Below are 15,578 nucleotides of genomic sequence, written 5' to 3'. Positions count from 1 at the left end.
TGAAAGCACCAACTTCGCCCTGCGAGACCTGCCAAACCCGACTCATCTTAGTGGCATGATCAGCGAAGATCAGCGCGCTGAGATGTGAAGCAGTCATCAACATATCTTCGATACAGCTGCCACCATGACCATCGTGCTGGAGAACCCCGAGCATCAAGACCCGATCCCAACTTCTCTGCGCACCACAGCCGCCAGCCCACCAAATCCTTCCTTCTTCAACCTCTCACTAAGAAGGAGGCCCTTCTCCCACTTCTTTCCCTTGATCTGGCCCTCTATCTCCGCCATTTGGCTTGCTAGCATCTTCCGACTATCGTCAAGATTCAAAGCGATGAACTCTCCTTCATACTTTTTGAGTTTGACCAGCTGCGCTTCCAATTCTGCTATGGACGCGTCCAGCGCAGCAGCTTGAGCTTCAGTCTCGTCCGAGCATGTAACAGTCTTCGTAGGAGATGCAGTTGGGGCGGAAGACGACGGAGTGCCAAAACTGCCGTTGGAAGTGTGCTGTGGGAGGTACATGCCGTTGGTAGCAGGAGGATGTCCAAGCATCGGTGGAAGAGTATTGTTCTGCATGTTAGATGTTATACGACTCGAGCCGATCGCTGCCGAGGCAAGAGATGCAATGCCAGGCGAGCTACTCACTCGGGAATGCCTCTCATCGGTGGGACTGACCATGTCGGGGAATGTCTTCATACTCGGTAGTAGTGCGGGCCGCGTCCCGTTGACGCCTCCGAAAGGCCCATCCGTCAAAAACTCGGAGCCTTCTCTCGAAAACGCCAGCCTGCTACCGGAGAAGTCAGGTTCGGGTGTTGGTAACTCCATCTTTCTCAGCGGGGTCGCTGGTCCAGGATCTGCCGAAGTAGATATTGCCCGCTTCTTGCCTGTGATCTGGGCGACGCTGGGCAAATTTCCGGCCCCAAAGCCACTGTGGCTGGATTCTCGCCGCCCTCCACGCTTTTGATCAAATACATTGTCTGCGAAGCCCATGACCTTCCCACGAGGGTCGGCAGCTTTCACTCTTCGCTTACTCGCAGGCTTTTCGCTTTTGACGTACGCTGTCACAAAATGGCAACATCGACAGTTGCAAGTTTCTGTGCACTTGGGACAAGTCCACAGCTCCTTGTGCCGCAAAACTTCCGAGGGATACTCATCAAAATGTCGGAACAAGCCTCGATAACAGAAAAAGGCAGTACACTTGTCGCAACGCCGCCCTTTCCATTCTTGGTGATCGATCCGGCAGAGATGGCACAGTCTACTGGTGGTTGAGGTTTTGGCGCGCATCAGATCATTGACCGCCGTCCCCAAGGTCTTGCGCTTGTCGAGTGTGCGCGGCTCTTCTGGCTGGAATCCTAGAATCTCCCGAGCCCGATTGAGAACCCTCGTGCATTGTTCCGCTGACACCAGCTCTGCCCATGCGTAGGATTGGGAATGATCGCAAGATCGGCCATTGAGATAACAAAGGAGACAGAGATCGAAATCGACACATTGAGTACATCGCACGTGCCGATTCCAGATAGCCGTGCTGCAAAAGTTACAAGTCGCAATTGTCCCTTGCTGAATGGGCACCAAAGTCACTGGTGTGACAGGATCAGAGTCGATTATGGATTCGTCATGGACCATTTGACGAAACAAGCGAGAGAGGAGAGGTAGATCTGGCGGAAGCGGAAGTGGAGAGCTCCTCACTGTCTGGTTGTCCTGGACCAGAGATAGCATAGCACATGCCAGGGAGAGGCTGGTTCGAGCCACATCAGGATGGCAGAGGCGGTTGAAAGGTGCTTGGACGTATTCAAATCCCACCTCAAGTGATAGCGGATGTAGGATGTTCCAGACAAGCTTGGCCGAAAGCGTGGCAGGATTCCAGATCTGGTGGGCCGTGGCAGGAGGGAAGACGACAAGGTCGCCGACTCGTTGATCGTAGGCATACAGGGGGAAGTCGGCTTTCAAGAGCTCCTCCGACCCCAGGTTTAGCCAGTCTAAATGGGGCGACGCGCCACGAGAAGATATGAAGGCGTCATATTTCTTCTGCGAGTCAAAGTCAGTGCCAATGCACACCACAGGACGGTCGTCCGACTCGACAAGTAAGTTCAAGGCGACCGTGCTCGAGAAGCATCGATGGAACCCTGAGCTGCTCCCTTCGCTTCCAACGTAGGCCATCATGACTTCACTCCTCGCACACTGTGGCAGCCACTGGAAGAGGTCCAACCGCCCGCCCCATTGAACCTCTGTGGGCAAGATCCGACGACATTGTTCGAGCCATTCATGCGGACATTGTAAGTCTCTGGCGTAGAGGTTCTGGAATTCGGGAAATGACTGCCTGGCGCTGTCGGCAAACTTCTTGAGCGTGAACGACAGGTCCCGACCAGTACTGCAATTTCGGATGGGAATGTTTTTCTTGGTGCTCAGTTCGATCAGCCTTTCGATGCTGAAACTCGGCTGGTCGCCATTCTGAGGATCCGAGCCTGGCCAAGTGTCGAGTTTGTCAAATTCGGCAATGACAAAAGGCTGTCCTAGTTGGAGGCGTCTGGTAAGCCACTCAGAGAAGGGAAGAGGGTTGCCGTTCTGGTCTTTCTCTGCCTGTAGAGAGAGGATGCTGAAACGGGGAAACTCGACGAAGGGCTTCCCGAGCTGCAACAGCTGCTGCGCAGAACTATCTGGAGGGACAGTCAGCGAAGGAGTCTGTGGAATCATGCCGATGCCGGAGATCAGGTGACTGTCATCGCGAGAGGTACTAGAAGATGTCGCAGAGGACGAGTAGAGAGGGAGGTGTGAGATTAAAAGAACGGCGAGGAAACCTGATGAGCTTGATGTTTGCTTTCCTTATGGACAGGGTGGTGGTGGCCGAGGGCTGTACGTAAATGAAGCTGCAAGCGGAGGAGTAACGCGATGATCGAAGATGGGATGAGATGGAAATGGGATGCGATGAGCGAAGAAAGTGCGGAGGGGCAGAGGCGCTTAAGCAGATCTCCGCTAGCTCGGCCTGTTCGTTACAGCAGAACCAGGTTCCGAGGCGTGCTAGGTAAGCGGATGGCGACTTCCGTCAGGGTAGCACCGCCTGTGTCCGGCAATCATTGGCGCCCAGAAAGAGCCTAAAGATTCCCCCAGGGTTACTAAGACAGATGTTTGCCCCCCAATAGCGCCCCCATATCCCTTAGGGGCACCCGGAGGGGGTGTTTGCATAGTTGGATTCAGGGTCTTTGGGCTTTTTAGGCTCTTTCCTCTACGCCCGTCATGCTCTGAGTGTCTGGCTAGTACCCAACAAACTACTCGGACTTGGATTGAGCATTTCCATCTCCACCTGCGCACCTGCGCCTCTCTGTTCTTCACCTCCATCACCAACACCCTCATGCACCCTCCTCAGAACCAGCTCCTCGATGAAGAACAAACCAAACAGGCAGGTCAAAGCCGCCGTATCCACAATAAATCTCTGCCATGCCCTCGCTATCGACGACTTTCAGCCACTTGCCCCAACAGAATCCTTGTGCCTAGATGGCTCATCCCGAAGAGACGTCGAATCTCCGCTCCCATTTCGGGTTGGTGAGCGACACAAGCCAAACAGCCACCTTCGTAAGAGGCCGTCGAGGATCTCTTCACACCGATTACTCAATTTGTTTTTCTGTCGGTGGGGGCTGCGCCCTTAGTTGCTCGAAGGCCAATCCCTCACAGTCCCCTTCATGCACACCGTCCCATCGTTACTCACCACCCTCGTCTCTGCCTCCCTCTTTCCCACCGCCTCCTGGTTCATCATCACCCGGTAAGGCTCCCTGCCGTATACAGGGCTCGTAGCGCGATACTCGATCATCTGGGGATAATGTACACCCCGCCCTCGGACAACACTGGCCTCGTCTCGCCAAAGATCCAACATGGCGAGTAGATTCATCGGACCGTGGACGACCACGTTCCTGTGACCCTCCACATCTGTTGCCCAAGGCTTGTCGTAGTGAATTCTATGCGCGTTGAACGTCAACGCCGAGAATCGGAATAGCGTTGCTTCATCGCGACTATATTCCCGCCAGAGTTTCCCCTCGACGCTCTTGTCGAGCTCCCCCTGTGACAATTCCTTGGGCTTGGGAACCAGTGGAGCAGGTTTGGAAGGGTCGAGGGCGACCCGGAAAACCCAATTTCTCCGGTCCAGGACGCACAGTTCATCTTTCCCATTGCGGAATTCCTTCTCCACGCCCACGAGCAACATGCTCTCCCCCGTCTTGCCAATGACCTTGGGCTCGCAGCTCAAGACCTTGGTGACCTCGGTGACGGTATCACCCACCACCAAGAGCGCCTGGTTCTTTGAGCTGCGATCAGCACCGGGCCAGTGACATGATCCGCCAGCCCACATGCGTCTCGTGAAGGGAGCGTCGGGGTTGAAACTCGCGTCCGTGCCATCGAGCCCCAATATTCCCGGTAGTTGAGCTGGCGTAAAGTAGCATATGTGATAAGCTGGGGGGATCGGAGTGCCCTCGACAGGCTCCGCCTCCTCGAGCGTTTTGGTAGAGCTAGTCGGCCACAGATGAGGTCGGTTCAGAGTGAGAGAGAAGAGGCGGATCTGATTCGCATCCAGCAGCTGACGGCGCACGAACGTCTGTCCCTTGGAGAACTTGGACAGAAAAGCTTCAGTTATGGCCTTTGGGTCCGCTGGCGGTGTGCTCAGTCTCGTCCGAGACGAAGAGAAGCTTCGCGAGGTGGTTGTTCCGAGGCGGGCACCGCTGCCCGTCGCTACCGATGCGAAGCAGCAGCGAGAACACGAGCGAAAAGGGACAGTCATTGTATCCGTCCTTCTTGAGAAATACTGCGCAAGAATGCTCGAGCTTCAATTGCCAATTAGTGATCCACACCCGTGTTGTGACAATAAGTTTGTTTTCTTCAAGTTTGGTCAGGACTTCAGGAGTTGAGTTGCCGAAGAACGACAGATGAAGATTTCGGGTCCGGCTCCCCGCATAATGACCATCTCCGAGATCGGGCAGCGGCAGTCGGTCTCATACCCTGCGTTTCGAGACGCACGGTTCCGAGATTGGCCGGCCCTCATAATATCGGAGAAATCCTACAACCTGCAAAGGCTCGTGCAAGATATTGGAGTCCAGATCATATTAGTCGTATATGTATATGCGTTATTTACAGCCTCCCTGATCCGTTTTCCACCAAACTCATCTATTTATGTACCTCGGACGCCAGCAAATGCAAGATTCTCCAATAACAACAATGAAATATCGTCAGACAATCCCCTCATTACTTTCTTCACCTCTTCTCAACAAGCAGGAAATGCATGGCTATGTATGCGATGATGATGAATGCTCCTGCAAAGACGCCCAGGCCAATGACATCGTTCCACAGTGCCAGATTGTCGAACCCAAAGGCGCTGAGAATGCTAGCTCCGGGTACCTCGATGTCCAGGCCATACCGGTGGTCTTTGAGACGCAGCTTTGCGACCTCGTTTACGATTAGAGCCTCGTAGCCGTAGTGGAAGATGGATAACTGTGTCGACGGTTAGCACAACCACCACCAAGGATCATGACCGATACTTACCATCTGCAGCCACTGTGCTGCTTTTTGGATGCTATCATGGTTGAGATTGAGGAGCAAGCCAGCAAACAACAAACTGAACAGCATCACCAAGCTACCAATCAAGTTGGCGACAGCGGGATCTTTGAACACGATACCAATCGTCAAGCAGATTGCCGCCGCAGCCAAGTTAAAGAGCACCAATATTAGTATAAAGGTGAAGAAAACGCCCCACTTCGGGAGAAGTCCAGACATTGGATAGATGATGATGCCCATGATGATAGGTGGGATGAGTCGGAGCGGTACAATGTCGAAGAGCAGCTTCGCAGCATAGTAAGTGATCGGGGAGTAGTATCCATTGGCACGTTCTCGAACGAAGATCAACCGCTCTGCGCTGAAGACGTTCAAGCTTGTCAGGCCGCTGAAACCGAACAATGCCAGCAGGAAGAAGAAGAGACCTAGTCGATTTTGGAACCCGCCAATGTCATCTGTGACGCCGTAAAAGAGCCATCCTGACAATACCGCCAGCAGAATAGCAACAGCATAGTGCGTCAGCATCAGGATAGGGTTGCGATACAGGTTCCGCCAAGTCCGCCTGGATAGGATCAAAAATTGTCGTGGAAGGCTGACTCGCCGGAAGCCTTTAATCGAGCCTGTCACGGGCTCGGTCACAGCGTCTTCTCCACCGTGGCCATTTGCCGCCGATGCAGCTTGGATTGAAGCTGTGATTTCGTCGTGGATCGTCTGAGCGACATCTGAGTTCTTGAAACTGGTCACCAGAATGTCGAGGTCGGTGTTGGCGTCTGGTGGTATGTCGTCAGGATCCTCCAAAAGGGGTGGCGGGTTCGACCCATCTCTCTTCGACAGGGGTAGCCAGCTCCGCATGCTGCCAGTTGCCCTTCCCATTATAGTGTCTTCATCATCAGTCTTTGGTGTTGGCGGAGTTTCGCTCCCAGAAGCCTTCTTTCGAGTAAACAATTGCCGGTCCTGCTTTTGTTTCAGGGATATCCTCCTCTTTGGTTTTATTCGAGTCGAGGGTTCGCGTGGGCTTTCCATGCTCACGTTTGAAACACTTGCAATGGACTTCACAGCCCGCGTGCTGCTTGATTCCGTCCCCGGGATGTCTCGGTCGAGCAAATCCTTCGGAACGTCCTCGAATATGGGAGAACGTGGAATACTGGCGTGCATTGTCAGGTCCACCAGATAGTCCGCGATATTGAAACCCGGCGGACAGGAGTAACCAATATGATCAAAATATGATTGACAGCTTGAAAAGGGACCAGAGTAGACGGTTTGACCTTTGGCAAGAAGAATGAGCTGGTCGAAAAGAGCCACGATGTTGGAGCGAGGTTGATGAATGGTGAAAATGACGGTCCGGTTGTATGTTTTGGCCAACGTGACCAGACATTCAACTACGTTAAAAGCGTTGAAGGCGTCGAGTCCGCTGGTTGGCTCATCGAGGAAGAGAATACTTGGGCTTGTCACAAGCTCGCAAGCAATACCAACCCGTCGCTTTTCGCCACCGGAAATACCTCGACCATTTCCTTCCTCCGAGCCAATCACTTGGTCTTTGATGTGATAAATGCCGAGTTGCTGCATAACTTCGATAACTCGCTGCTCCTTGACAGAAATGCCCATGTCAGCTGGTAGTCGTAGGAGAGCACTGGTGGAAATGGTCTCATGAACGGTCAGAGTTGGCAAAAGGGTGTCCTCCTGGTCGACATAGCCCACCACGTTTCGGTATTCCCCGTCGAGAATCTTCTCGCCATTGACATACATATGGCCCAAGACAGTCCCACGTTTGTTTTTGCGAGCCAGAATATCGAGAAACGTAGACTTGCCTGCGCCGGACGCACCCATGATGGCTGTGAGTTGACCTGGGTGGCAATGCCAGAGATGCCAGAGAGGATTTCCTTTCCTTTCAGACCATAAGAGACGTTCTCAAATTGTAAAGACATCGGGGTGTGGTTAATCATCGATAGCGAGGCATCATTTTCACCATTTTCACCTAGTCGAATGGCTCCCCATCGCTTGAGCGCTGCTCTTCTCGAGAGGTACCACGATATGAGTGTGACGGCAACGACAAAGAGGGCGCAACCGGCGATGATTCCTGCAATCAAAGGGGTGTTGATCTCTTTGATAGGTCTTGTATATCCAGGCACCTCCGTCTCATACAGGCATTCGCCTGCCCGACACTGAAGTGAGATATACTCATCGCCGAATATCATAGATATCAAGTTGTTCATGGCCGGCTCTTCGAAACGACTGCCGTCCTTAGAGCTACCGCCATAGGTATGCTGCGAGTAGAAGGAAGCTGGGCCCTTGATCTCTTGCTCCAAGAACTCGTCGATGTTGACGGAGCCATCTTCGCCACACAAGAACCGATCTGGTATGCAAGAGCACTTTATGTTTTGACATTGATATTTTGTCGTATTGCGAACATTTGTGTCTTGATATGTGGAAGTGCAATTGTCGAGAGCACAGTAGAACGATTCCTTTTGATCAACCCAGAACTGGAAGTTGCAGGTAGCGTCTTCAGCGTTGCAGGAGAAGGTAACCTCTGGTATGCGCGGATCGATCTGGTCCAGAATGGCATTGTTGGTAACATTGCACACCTGGTAGTTTTCGTGGACCAAAGCACCTTTTTTATAACAAACCCCACCCTGGCCCAGTGGCATCATTGCGTTACATGCCTCATTGGAAGTGCACACGTTGCAGTTGATTCCCTCCCAACCATCTCTGCAGTCGCACTTATCGCCTCTTCTTGGTGATCTATTCTTGCCATCGACCAGGGAACCGCACAGCGGCTCCGCGCAGTCATCTCCCCCGAAGCCAGGAGGACACACGCATTTTCCGTTGGCACTGCTGCAGCTCGCAAATTGTAGGCATTTGAATTCGTCGTAGTGGCAGTCGAAGCATCGAGGACATGGAGGGCAACCATCGACGAGATCGAGGAAGGGATCTTGCATCAATGCCCGCGAAGTATCATTGGGATAGGCCGTCGCCAGCAATGCCGGTGCGACGAGTAATAGGGCGGCGGCAATGCCATGGAGGTTCATTGAGGATGGACTGGGCGATATCGTCCGCTGTGCAGGTGTGGAGGTGATAGACCGTGTGGCTGGTGCCTGTCAACGGAAGCTTGTCCAGTCAAGGCGGCAGAAACCTCGAGGGTAGAAAGTTAGGTAGGGCGACAGTCGGTACAAGAATGATAGGAGGGACATGCGACAGAGGATGTAGGATGGGAGTCGAAGGATATCACACCATTGCAGTTCGCCGCGGGAAGGGGAGGGATCTGAACTGGAAAGGTCCAAACGTCGCAGCACAACACAAGTTGCAACAGCACGATGCACAACTGCTGGCACGTTCCTGTACGGTACGGGCGGGGACGGGAGACCTGATACCGGGGATTGGCCTTTGAGCACAGGACCAATGGGCCGAGCTTTATCCAGTTAAGGACGGCTGTAAGCTTGCACCCAATCGTTGTAATCGTGAGCTACCGGCAGTTATTGGCACTCGTGGCATCATCCAGTCCGGGGGCTAAGACTAAGGTACCATTAGGTACCGAGTAGTCAGCTAGTCAATTAAGGTACGAGATACGAGGTCGGGGCATAGTGTTGGAGATGTCACATATGCACTTGGTCAAGGTGGGGGAGCAGTTGACTATGTACTCGGCGGATCGGTATTTCCGCGACACCGCAGTTGGAAATGAAAAGACTTCAGTCGTGCAGAGCAGTCTTTTCAGACATTTGTTCTTACGGCACCGTCATCTAATCATTCTCAATCGAGTACGCACACGGTTTGTGTCGTTCCAACAGGAAGCATGGCCGGGTTTCAGCGGCTTGAAGCCATCGAGGTAGGACTTACCAGCAGTTCGTCGAACAATGCTCTCACTGACAACGTGAACAGTGGAACGAAAAGTATCTGTCATCAGCCAAACACGACCTTTCATCATCGGCCGCCTCAAACATCTCCTTGTCTGAACTACTTGACATCTCAGAGGACAGACCGGGTTCCGAAAAGGCCCTGAAACTGCATGAAGTAAAGCTCCAAGGAAACGATACTGGCTTGGGCAGCATTCATCTACGGAAAAACCTGGCAGCCCTCTACTCTGTGCGCTCTGCGGGGGTGACCGAACACGATATTATAATTACCAACGGAGGCACTGCTGCAGACTATACAGTATTCTCCGCGTTGCTGACCTCTGGGGATCATGTCATTTGCCAACACCCTGTTGATGAACTGCTCTATAAGATACCTGCATCTCTGGGCGTGGGCGTCACTTGGTGGAACGCAGACCCAGCGAAAAAGTGGGCGGTTGATATTGACGAGTTAAAGACATTGATCAGGGACAATACAAAATTGATTGCGATCCAAAGTCCTTGTGACCCTACAGGTGCTATAGTGTCCAAACCCACTCTCGAGGCCCTCGTTGAATTGGCAGAGGAAAAGGGAATAACTATTCTGGCGGATGAGACCTACAGGCCTCTTTTCCACTCGATATTGCCATCCGACGATGATTTTCCACCCTCAACGATCAACCTGGGCTATAAGAAAGTCGTCGTGACAGGAGGGGTAAGTAAAGCATACGGTTTAGCAGGAATAAAAGCCGGGTGGATTGCCACGAAAGACAGAGCCATTCTCGAAGCCTGTAGGGGAACTAGGCGTCTTGAGTCCACAATTGCATCAACTTTAGATGAGGTGGTTGCTGCAGAGGCCCTGAATGAGAGGTGCATTCACGCGTTGTTAGCAAGAAACATCAGGTTATGCCAAACAAACCTGGGCCTGCTGCAAGGATTTGTCGAAGAGCACAACTGGTCATGTTCATGGGTCGAGCCACGAGCTGGAACAACAGTAATGCTCAAGTTCCACAAGATGGGAAAGCCCATCGACAGTGAGCAGTTTTGTTCAAAGTTACTCGAAGAGTCTGGGATCCTTCTCTGTCCCGCAAGCAAATGTTTCGGAGACAGTAGAGCTCTTCGCGGGTATGTGAGGGTCGCTTTCGGAGGCTCGACGCAGGAGGTGAAAGCTGCACTTGCGGCGTGGAGGTCATTCATGGAAGAAAGCTTCGACTCGGTACCGACACTGTCGACTCGGTCAAACAGCTAATCCAAGAGCGGCTCGAGGCAAAATAAAGTCCGATAAAAGCGCACCATGCACAAGTATCAGCGGGAAATCGAGTAGATCCATTCCAAGATTGAGAGTCAGAGATGCCTTCATCGCGTCCGTAAAATGTAACAAGATGGGTGTGCCGAACGCCGATCTCATTGTTTTCTGACCACTTCGAACAGCATGCCACTTGAGCTCCGAAGAGAGGGCTTGCTGCCGCCTGCAGCAGAAACAAATCGTATAATACACGCTAGGCTTTCATCATCTGAGGCGTTGTTAGGATATATACTTGTCAAAGCGCGGATCAAAGGAACTCACTTGTTCAAAACTTGGAAGGATGAAGAAGGAAAAGAAAACAGAGTGCGACTCGGAGACTTTTGTGCGCAGGCAGCGGTTGGAGGTTGGCGCACACGGACCATCAGCGCAGGTTCTCCAACTCAAATCCTTCTTTTGGATTGTCCACATCAATGGGTCTTTGAAAGTGCAGCAGCAGCCGATGGAGGTCCAGAGATCACTTACACGTTCAGCTCACCTCCGACGGAGCTACATTGAGATATCGAGATATATTCGTACTCGTTTGTGGTGCGCAGGCTTCCCGTCCAGCCAACGCGCCATCACCAGCCCATGTCTTTCTCAGAGACTTGCATATTCTACGTCTTCCGCCCGACGTGACCGGCAACAAGATCCAAGACTGCAGACCAGTAACGGCGATATCAGGCGATACAACTTCTCCAGTAAGACAGTGCCTCACCAGCGATTTGGCCAGCGTCTAACTGTAACAGGGATCTCTTCTTCCAAAGAAGCCAGTCAAGCCTGGAAAAAACTATGCCAGACCGACGTCGATTCATTACCGAGTACGCCTGCTCCTGATGATGACAGTCAGAACCAAGTGCAACTATATGGCTATATTACTTCTCACAGGCCTAGCAAGGGCTTCGATTTCATCCAACTGGTTGATCCACGCTTAGAGCTTGCCGTGCAAGTCATCTTCCCCCATTCTGTTTCCACTGCGAAGGTCGGAGAAAGTCCCTCGGTGGAAAGTCACATAGACGCCGAGGAGTCTAGTGAAGAAAGAGAATCAAGTGATGGAGAAGTCTCCGAAGGACAGTTGAGCATTTTCAGAGCCGCTCGTCCTCATACACCCATTCGGATCTCGGGGACCGTTGTGCCACGATTGAAACGACCCAAAAAGGTACACAAGCGGGTTCCCTCGGGAGAGTCTGCAACGCCACAAAAGAAAAAGCCAGATACTACTGTCCGAACGCTAGACCCCTATGTTGGAGACATCGACCTCATATCTCACGTGGAAATCAGAGCAGATTCTTACAAATTTCTCAATGGAGTTCCATCTGACCTCACCGCAAAATGCGATACAGTGTTTCCGCCAGAGTCGCGACACCTTCAATTCAGAACGGACTCGGACCTCCGTCGCCGCATTCGATTACGCTCGCGCCTCGCAGGAAAGATACGAGAACATATGCTAAGCAATGATTTCGATGAAATAGAGACACCTCTTTTGTTCAAGTCCACCCCAGAAGGCGCTCGGGAATTCATTGTCCCCACGAGAAAGAAGGGCTTGGCATACGCGTTACCACAAAGTCCGCAGCAATATAAACAGGTCCTCATGGCATCGGGAATCTGGAGGTACTTTCAATTTGCCAAATGTTTCCGGGATGAGGATCTGCGGGCCGACAGACAGCCCGAATTCACCCAGCTTGATCTCGAGATGGCCTTCGCCAGTAGTGCCGACGTGATGGCTGCGGTGGAAGATCTACTCATCCATGCAGTCTGGCCCAACGTGCCTGGAATCGCTCCTTTGCAAATGCCGTTGTCGACGGAGTTCGAGTTCGAATCGGTCGATCCGGAATATCGCAACCTGGCTTTTCCACAGCTCACATATACCGCTGCGATGACTCGGTTTGGTTCGGACAAGCCTGACACCCGGCTTGGGTCCGAAATTCATCGAGTGGATCATTGGCTCTCGCCCAATGTGAAGACCATGGTAACTTCGCATGACGATCCCGTCGTGGAAATGGTGAAAATTTGCATGCAGGGATGTGAACCAGCAGACAGCCAGAAATTTGTAACAACGTTTTTGGAAACGTCGCCGAAAGCGAGCTACACGAATGACAGCGCACGAATTCCCGGAGTGGCGGTCTTTGATCCCTTGAAACCGCTGCATGGATTGGCGAGCTTTGGCCATGAAGGCGCAGCCAAAGTGGAAGAAGAATTCGATCCCGAACCGGGCGACGTCCTGATTCTTTATAGCCGCGATGGGAAGCCGTTTACTGGTGGATCTACTGCTCTAGGAGACCTGCGTCGGGACATCTATCAGCACGCCATATCCGAAGGTCTAATCCCGTCACCTTCAGGATATTCTGCACTGTGGGTAACGGATTTTCCCTTGTTTTCGCCTACAGAAGACTCCGAGCCTGGACAGGGTGGGTCTGCTGGTATCTGCTCGACGCATCATCCATTCACGGCGCCTAAGCAAAATCAGGATCTATCGGTGTCCACATTCAAGAAGGATCCCTTATCCATTATCGGAGATCATTACGACCTCGTGATTAATGGGGTTGAGGTTGGTGGCGGCTCCTGTCGTATACACCGTGAATTTATGCAAGAATTCGTTCTCAGGGAGGTCCTGAAGATGGAATCTGAACGTGTGCAGGATTTTGGCCATCTACTAAGGGCGTTGCGCTCTGGCTGTCCGCCGCACGCAGGGTTTGCCCTGGGATTTGACCGGCTAATGGCCATGTTGACGAACAGTGCGACTGTACGAGATGTGATCGCGTTTCCAAAGTACGCAGACGGTGAAGACAAGTTCGCTGGGGCACCCTCACCGATAACCCAAGATCAGCTTGCGACCTATCATCTTGCTGCCGCCGATGACAAGGTTGCCCATGTAACAACTCCAAAATTGTCGCGCAAGGCGTAAAGCAGATTCCTTGAACATTTGTACAATGTCTATGTATCAATAGTTTGACCATCTGAAACAGTTAGCAAGTCTTTTGTCATATAAATAGAGCAACACAGTCTTCACTCGCCATCAGTCAATGCAAAAACCAAGGCTGAAGCCCCTAAGCTGTCACGTGACCCCATTATTTTCCTCGACACGAGAACGTCGGGCCACCCTGGCATCATAAACAAAACAGACTTCTCTCCCTCGAGTGTACTACAACCACCACCCGTGTCTTTCCAGTTCTGATTACTCCAATTTGTCAAGTCAAGTCGCATCGAATATTCACGATGGAGCAAGTCCAGGAGCTTGTCCTCAACCCTTTAAAACCCTACCTTATCCCAATCACTCACAACCTACCCGCTCCGATCAATGACCTTGCCATCAACCTCCTTGGCGAAAGCTGCCACAGCGCCCTCCTCCTTGACCTCGATTTCGCCTCCCATCCCGAATGCGTTTCCCTGGCCATATCGAAAGCCTTGGGCATTGTCATCATCACCGCGGCATCTGTCGTGAAAGTCCCCCAAATCATCAAACTCGTCAAGTCCCAATCCTCAGAGGGACTATCGTTCACAAGTTATTTGTTGGAAACAACCAGCTTCGTCATATCCCTGGCTTATAACATGCGCAATGGCTTTCCATTCAGCACATACGGCGAGACCGCACTTATCGCCATTCAAGATGTGGTGATTAGCGTGTTGATTCTGGTCTATTCGAAGAAGAGCGCGCAGGCGGGCGCCTTCCTAGCGGCTTTCGGTAGTGCCGTGTACGCGCTCATGGTCTCCGACACACTTGTTTCGAATGCACAAATGACCAGTCTGCAGGCGGGTGCTGGTGCCCTGAGCATCGCTAGCAAGCTGCCACAGATCCTCACAATCTATAGCCAGGGTGGAACAGGCCAGTTGTCTGCGTTTGCCGTCTTCAACTACCTGTTTGGCAGTCTCAGTCGAATCTACACTACAATTCAAGAAGTGGATGACAAGTTGATCTTGTACGGATTTATTGCCGGGTTTGCGTTGAACGCGGTTCTAGCAGCCCAGGTGGTCTACTATTGGAATAGTCCGACGACCGCAGGGCACGCAAAGGAGTTAGCCAAGAACGGACAGGGGGGACTCAAGGGTGTTGGACAAAAAGGGAGTGCCGCAACGGCCACTCAAGAGGCGGCTAGACTGAGTCCTGGCAAAGCCCAGGGCACTGCAAGACCGAGCAGCAGCAGCGGAAGAAGAAGAGGATGAGTAGCTTCATATGCTAAGGTGTCATCAGGCTCTCCCAGTAGCCTGGACGCAATTGAGTTGAAAGCGTCTTCCCGCGCCAGTTTTCCACACAGTCAGTGATGTCTATCATCTTTGATCCTGGACATGTTGTTGAGAAACAGAGTTTTTGCGTCTACAGCGTCATTCTTTCTAGAATCAGCCGACAAAATTTTATTGCGCTGGCCAGAAGCACCCTTCCGCCTTTTCAGGACCTATGTTGGCTGCCCAGCATCAGTGCCGTTCGGGCCACCTGAGCCTGACGATCCTTGTACTCCGTGAACTATTCCTGCTGAAGATGCGGTCTTCGCTGATCGCCGGGTGAATCAAAGGTACTTGTACTGGAGCACTAGAAGATATTATCGCCTTGACTTCGAAGCGAAGATGTGCAGTAACAAGATACCTATCCCTAGCTTGGATTACAGCCCTGGCATATAGACACTTCCACCAATCAGAGCGACCAATTCGCGGAGAGGGAGAGAGCTGTCCACGTTTGGCAGAGATGCATTGTTGGCATCGCGCATAACATCGTGGTCCATGTTTTCCTATTGGAAGGCTTTACTCGAGGTTCCAGTCTCGAATACGGCGCAACTCGCAATTATATTAATTACGCACTCGCGAAGTAACGTGCCCGCGTGGGTGTCGCAGTCACGTGGAAAGCCTGACAGGAGTGCCGAGTGCGGAGAAATATGCATGGGCTGGGCATGTTTGTGGGGTTTGTCCCAGGGACCGGCTGCGGTTATGGGTATGTGGTGATTGACACCTGCCACCGA

General features: G+C 52.2%; 5 protein-coding genes across 5 annotated transcripts; 2 read left to right on the top strand and 3 right to left on the bottom strand.

The window, feature by feature from the left end:
• Positions 1-153: 153 nt before the first annotated feature.
• On the bottom strand, positions 154-2,685 carry AYO21_06850 (hypothetical protein; the record flags this gene model as incomplete). The annotated part of the gene is made up of 1 exon (XM_022656809.1): positions 154-2,685. The coding sequence occupies one exon, from the start codon at positions 2,683-2,685 to the stop codon at positions 154-156; it is 2,532 nt and encodes an 843-aa protein (XP_022510924.1).
• Positions 2,686-3,631: 946 nt separating this feature from the next.
• AYO21_06849 (hypothetical protein) lies at positions 3,632-4,756 on the bottom strand (the record flags this gene model as incomplete). Its single annotated transcript, XM_022656808.1, has 1 exon — positions 3,632-4,756. The coding sequence occupies one exon, from the start codon at positions 4,754-4,756 to the stop codon at positions 3,632-3,634; it is 1,125 nt and encodes a 374-aa protein (XP_022510923.1).
• A 470-nt stretch (positions 4,757-5,226) lies between these two features.
• Positions 5,227-8,549, bottom strand: AYO21_06848 (hypothetical protein; the record flags this gene model as incomplete). Its single annotated transcript, XM_022656807.1, has 3 exons — positions 5,227-5,463; positions 5,515-7,367; positions 7,418-8,549. 3 exons carry the CDS (start codon positions 8,547-8,549, stop codon positions 5,227-5,229), a joined length of 3,222 nt encoding a protein of 1,073 aa, XP_022510922.1.
• Positions 8,550-9,310: 761 nt separating this feature from the next.
• AYO21_06847 (hypothetical protein) lies at positions 9,311-13,534 on the top strand (the record flags this gene model as incomplete). The annotated part of the gene is made up of 3 exons (XM_022656806.1): positions 9,311-9,343; positions 9,397-10,062; positions 11,429-13,534. The coding sequence occupies 3 exons, from the start codon at positions 9,311-9,313 to the stop codon at positions 13,532-13,534; spliced, it is 2,805 nt and encodes a 934-aa protein (XP_022510921.1).
• Positions 13,535-13,845: 311 nt separating this feature from the next.
• AYO21_06846 (hypothetical protein) lies at positions 13,846-14,790 on the top strand (the record flags this gene model as incomplete). Its single annotated transcript, XM_022656805.1, has 1 exon — positions 13,846-14,790. The coding sequence occupies one exon, from the start codon at positions 13,846-13,848 to the stop codon at positions 14,788-14,790; it is 945 nt and encodes a 314-aa protein (XP_022510920.1).
• Positions 14,791-15,578: the final 788 nt, after the last annotated feature.

Source organism: Fonsecaea monophora, assembly GCF_001642475.1.
Source record: "Fonsecaea monophora strain CBS 269.37 chromosome Unknown Scaff49, whole genome shotgun sequence".
Classification (NCBI taxonomy): Eukaryota; Fungi; Ascomycota; class Eurotiomycetes; order Chaetothyriales; family Herpotrichiellaceae; genus Fonsecaea; species Fonsecaea monophora.
Note: the sequence above shows the minus strand (reverse complement) of the source record. Positions and strands in the feature narration are given on the sequence as shown.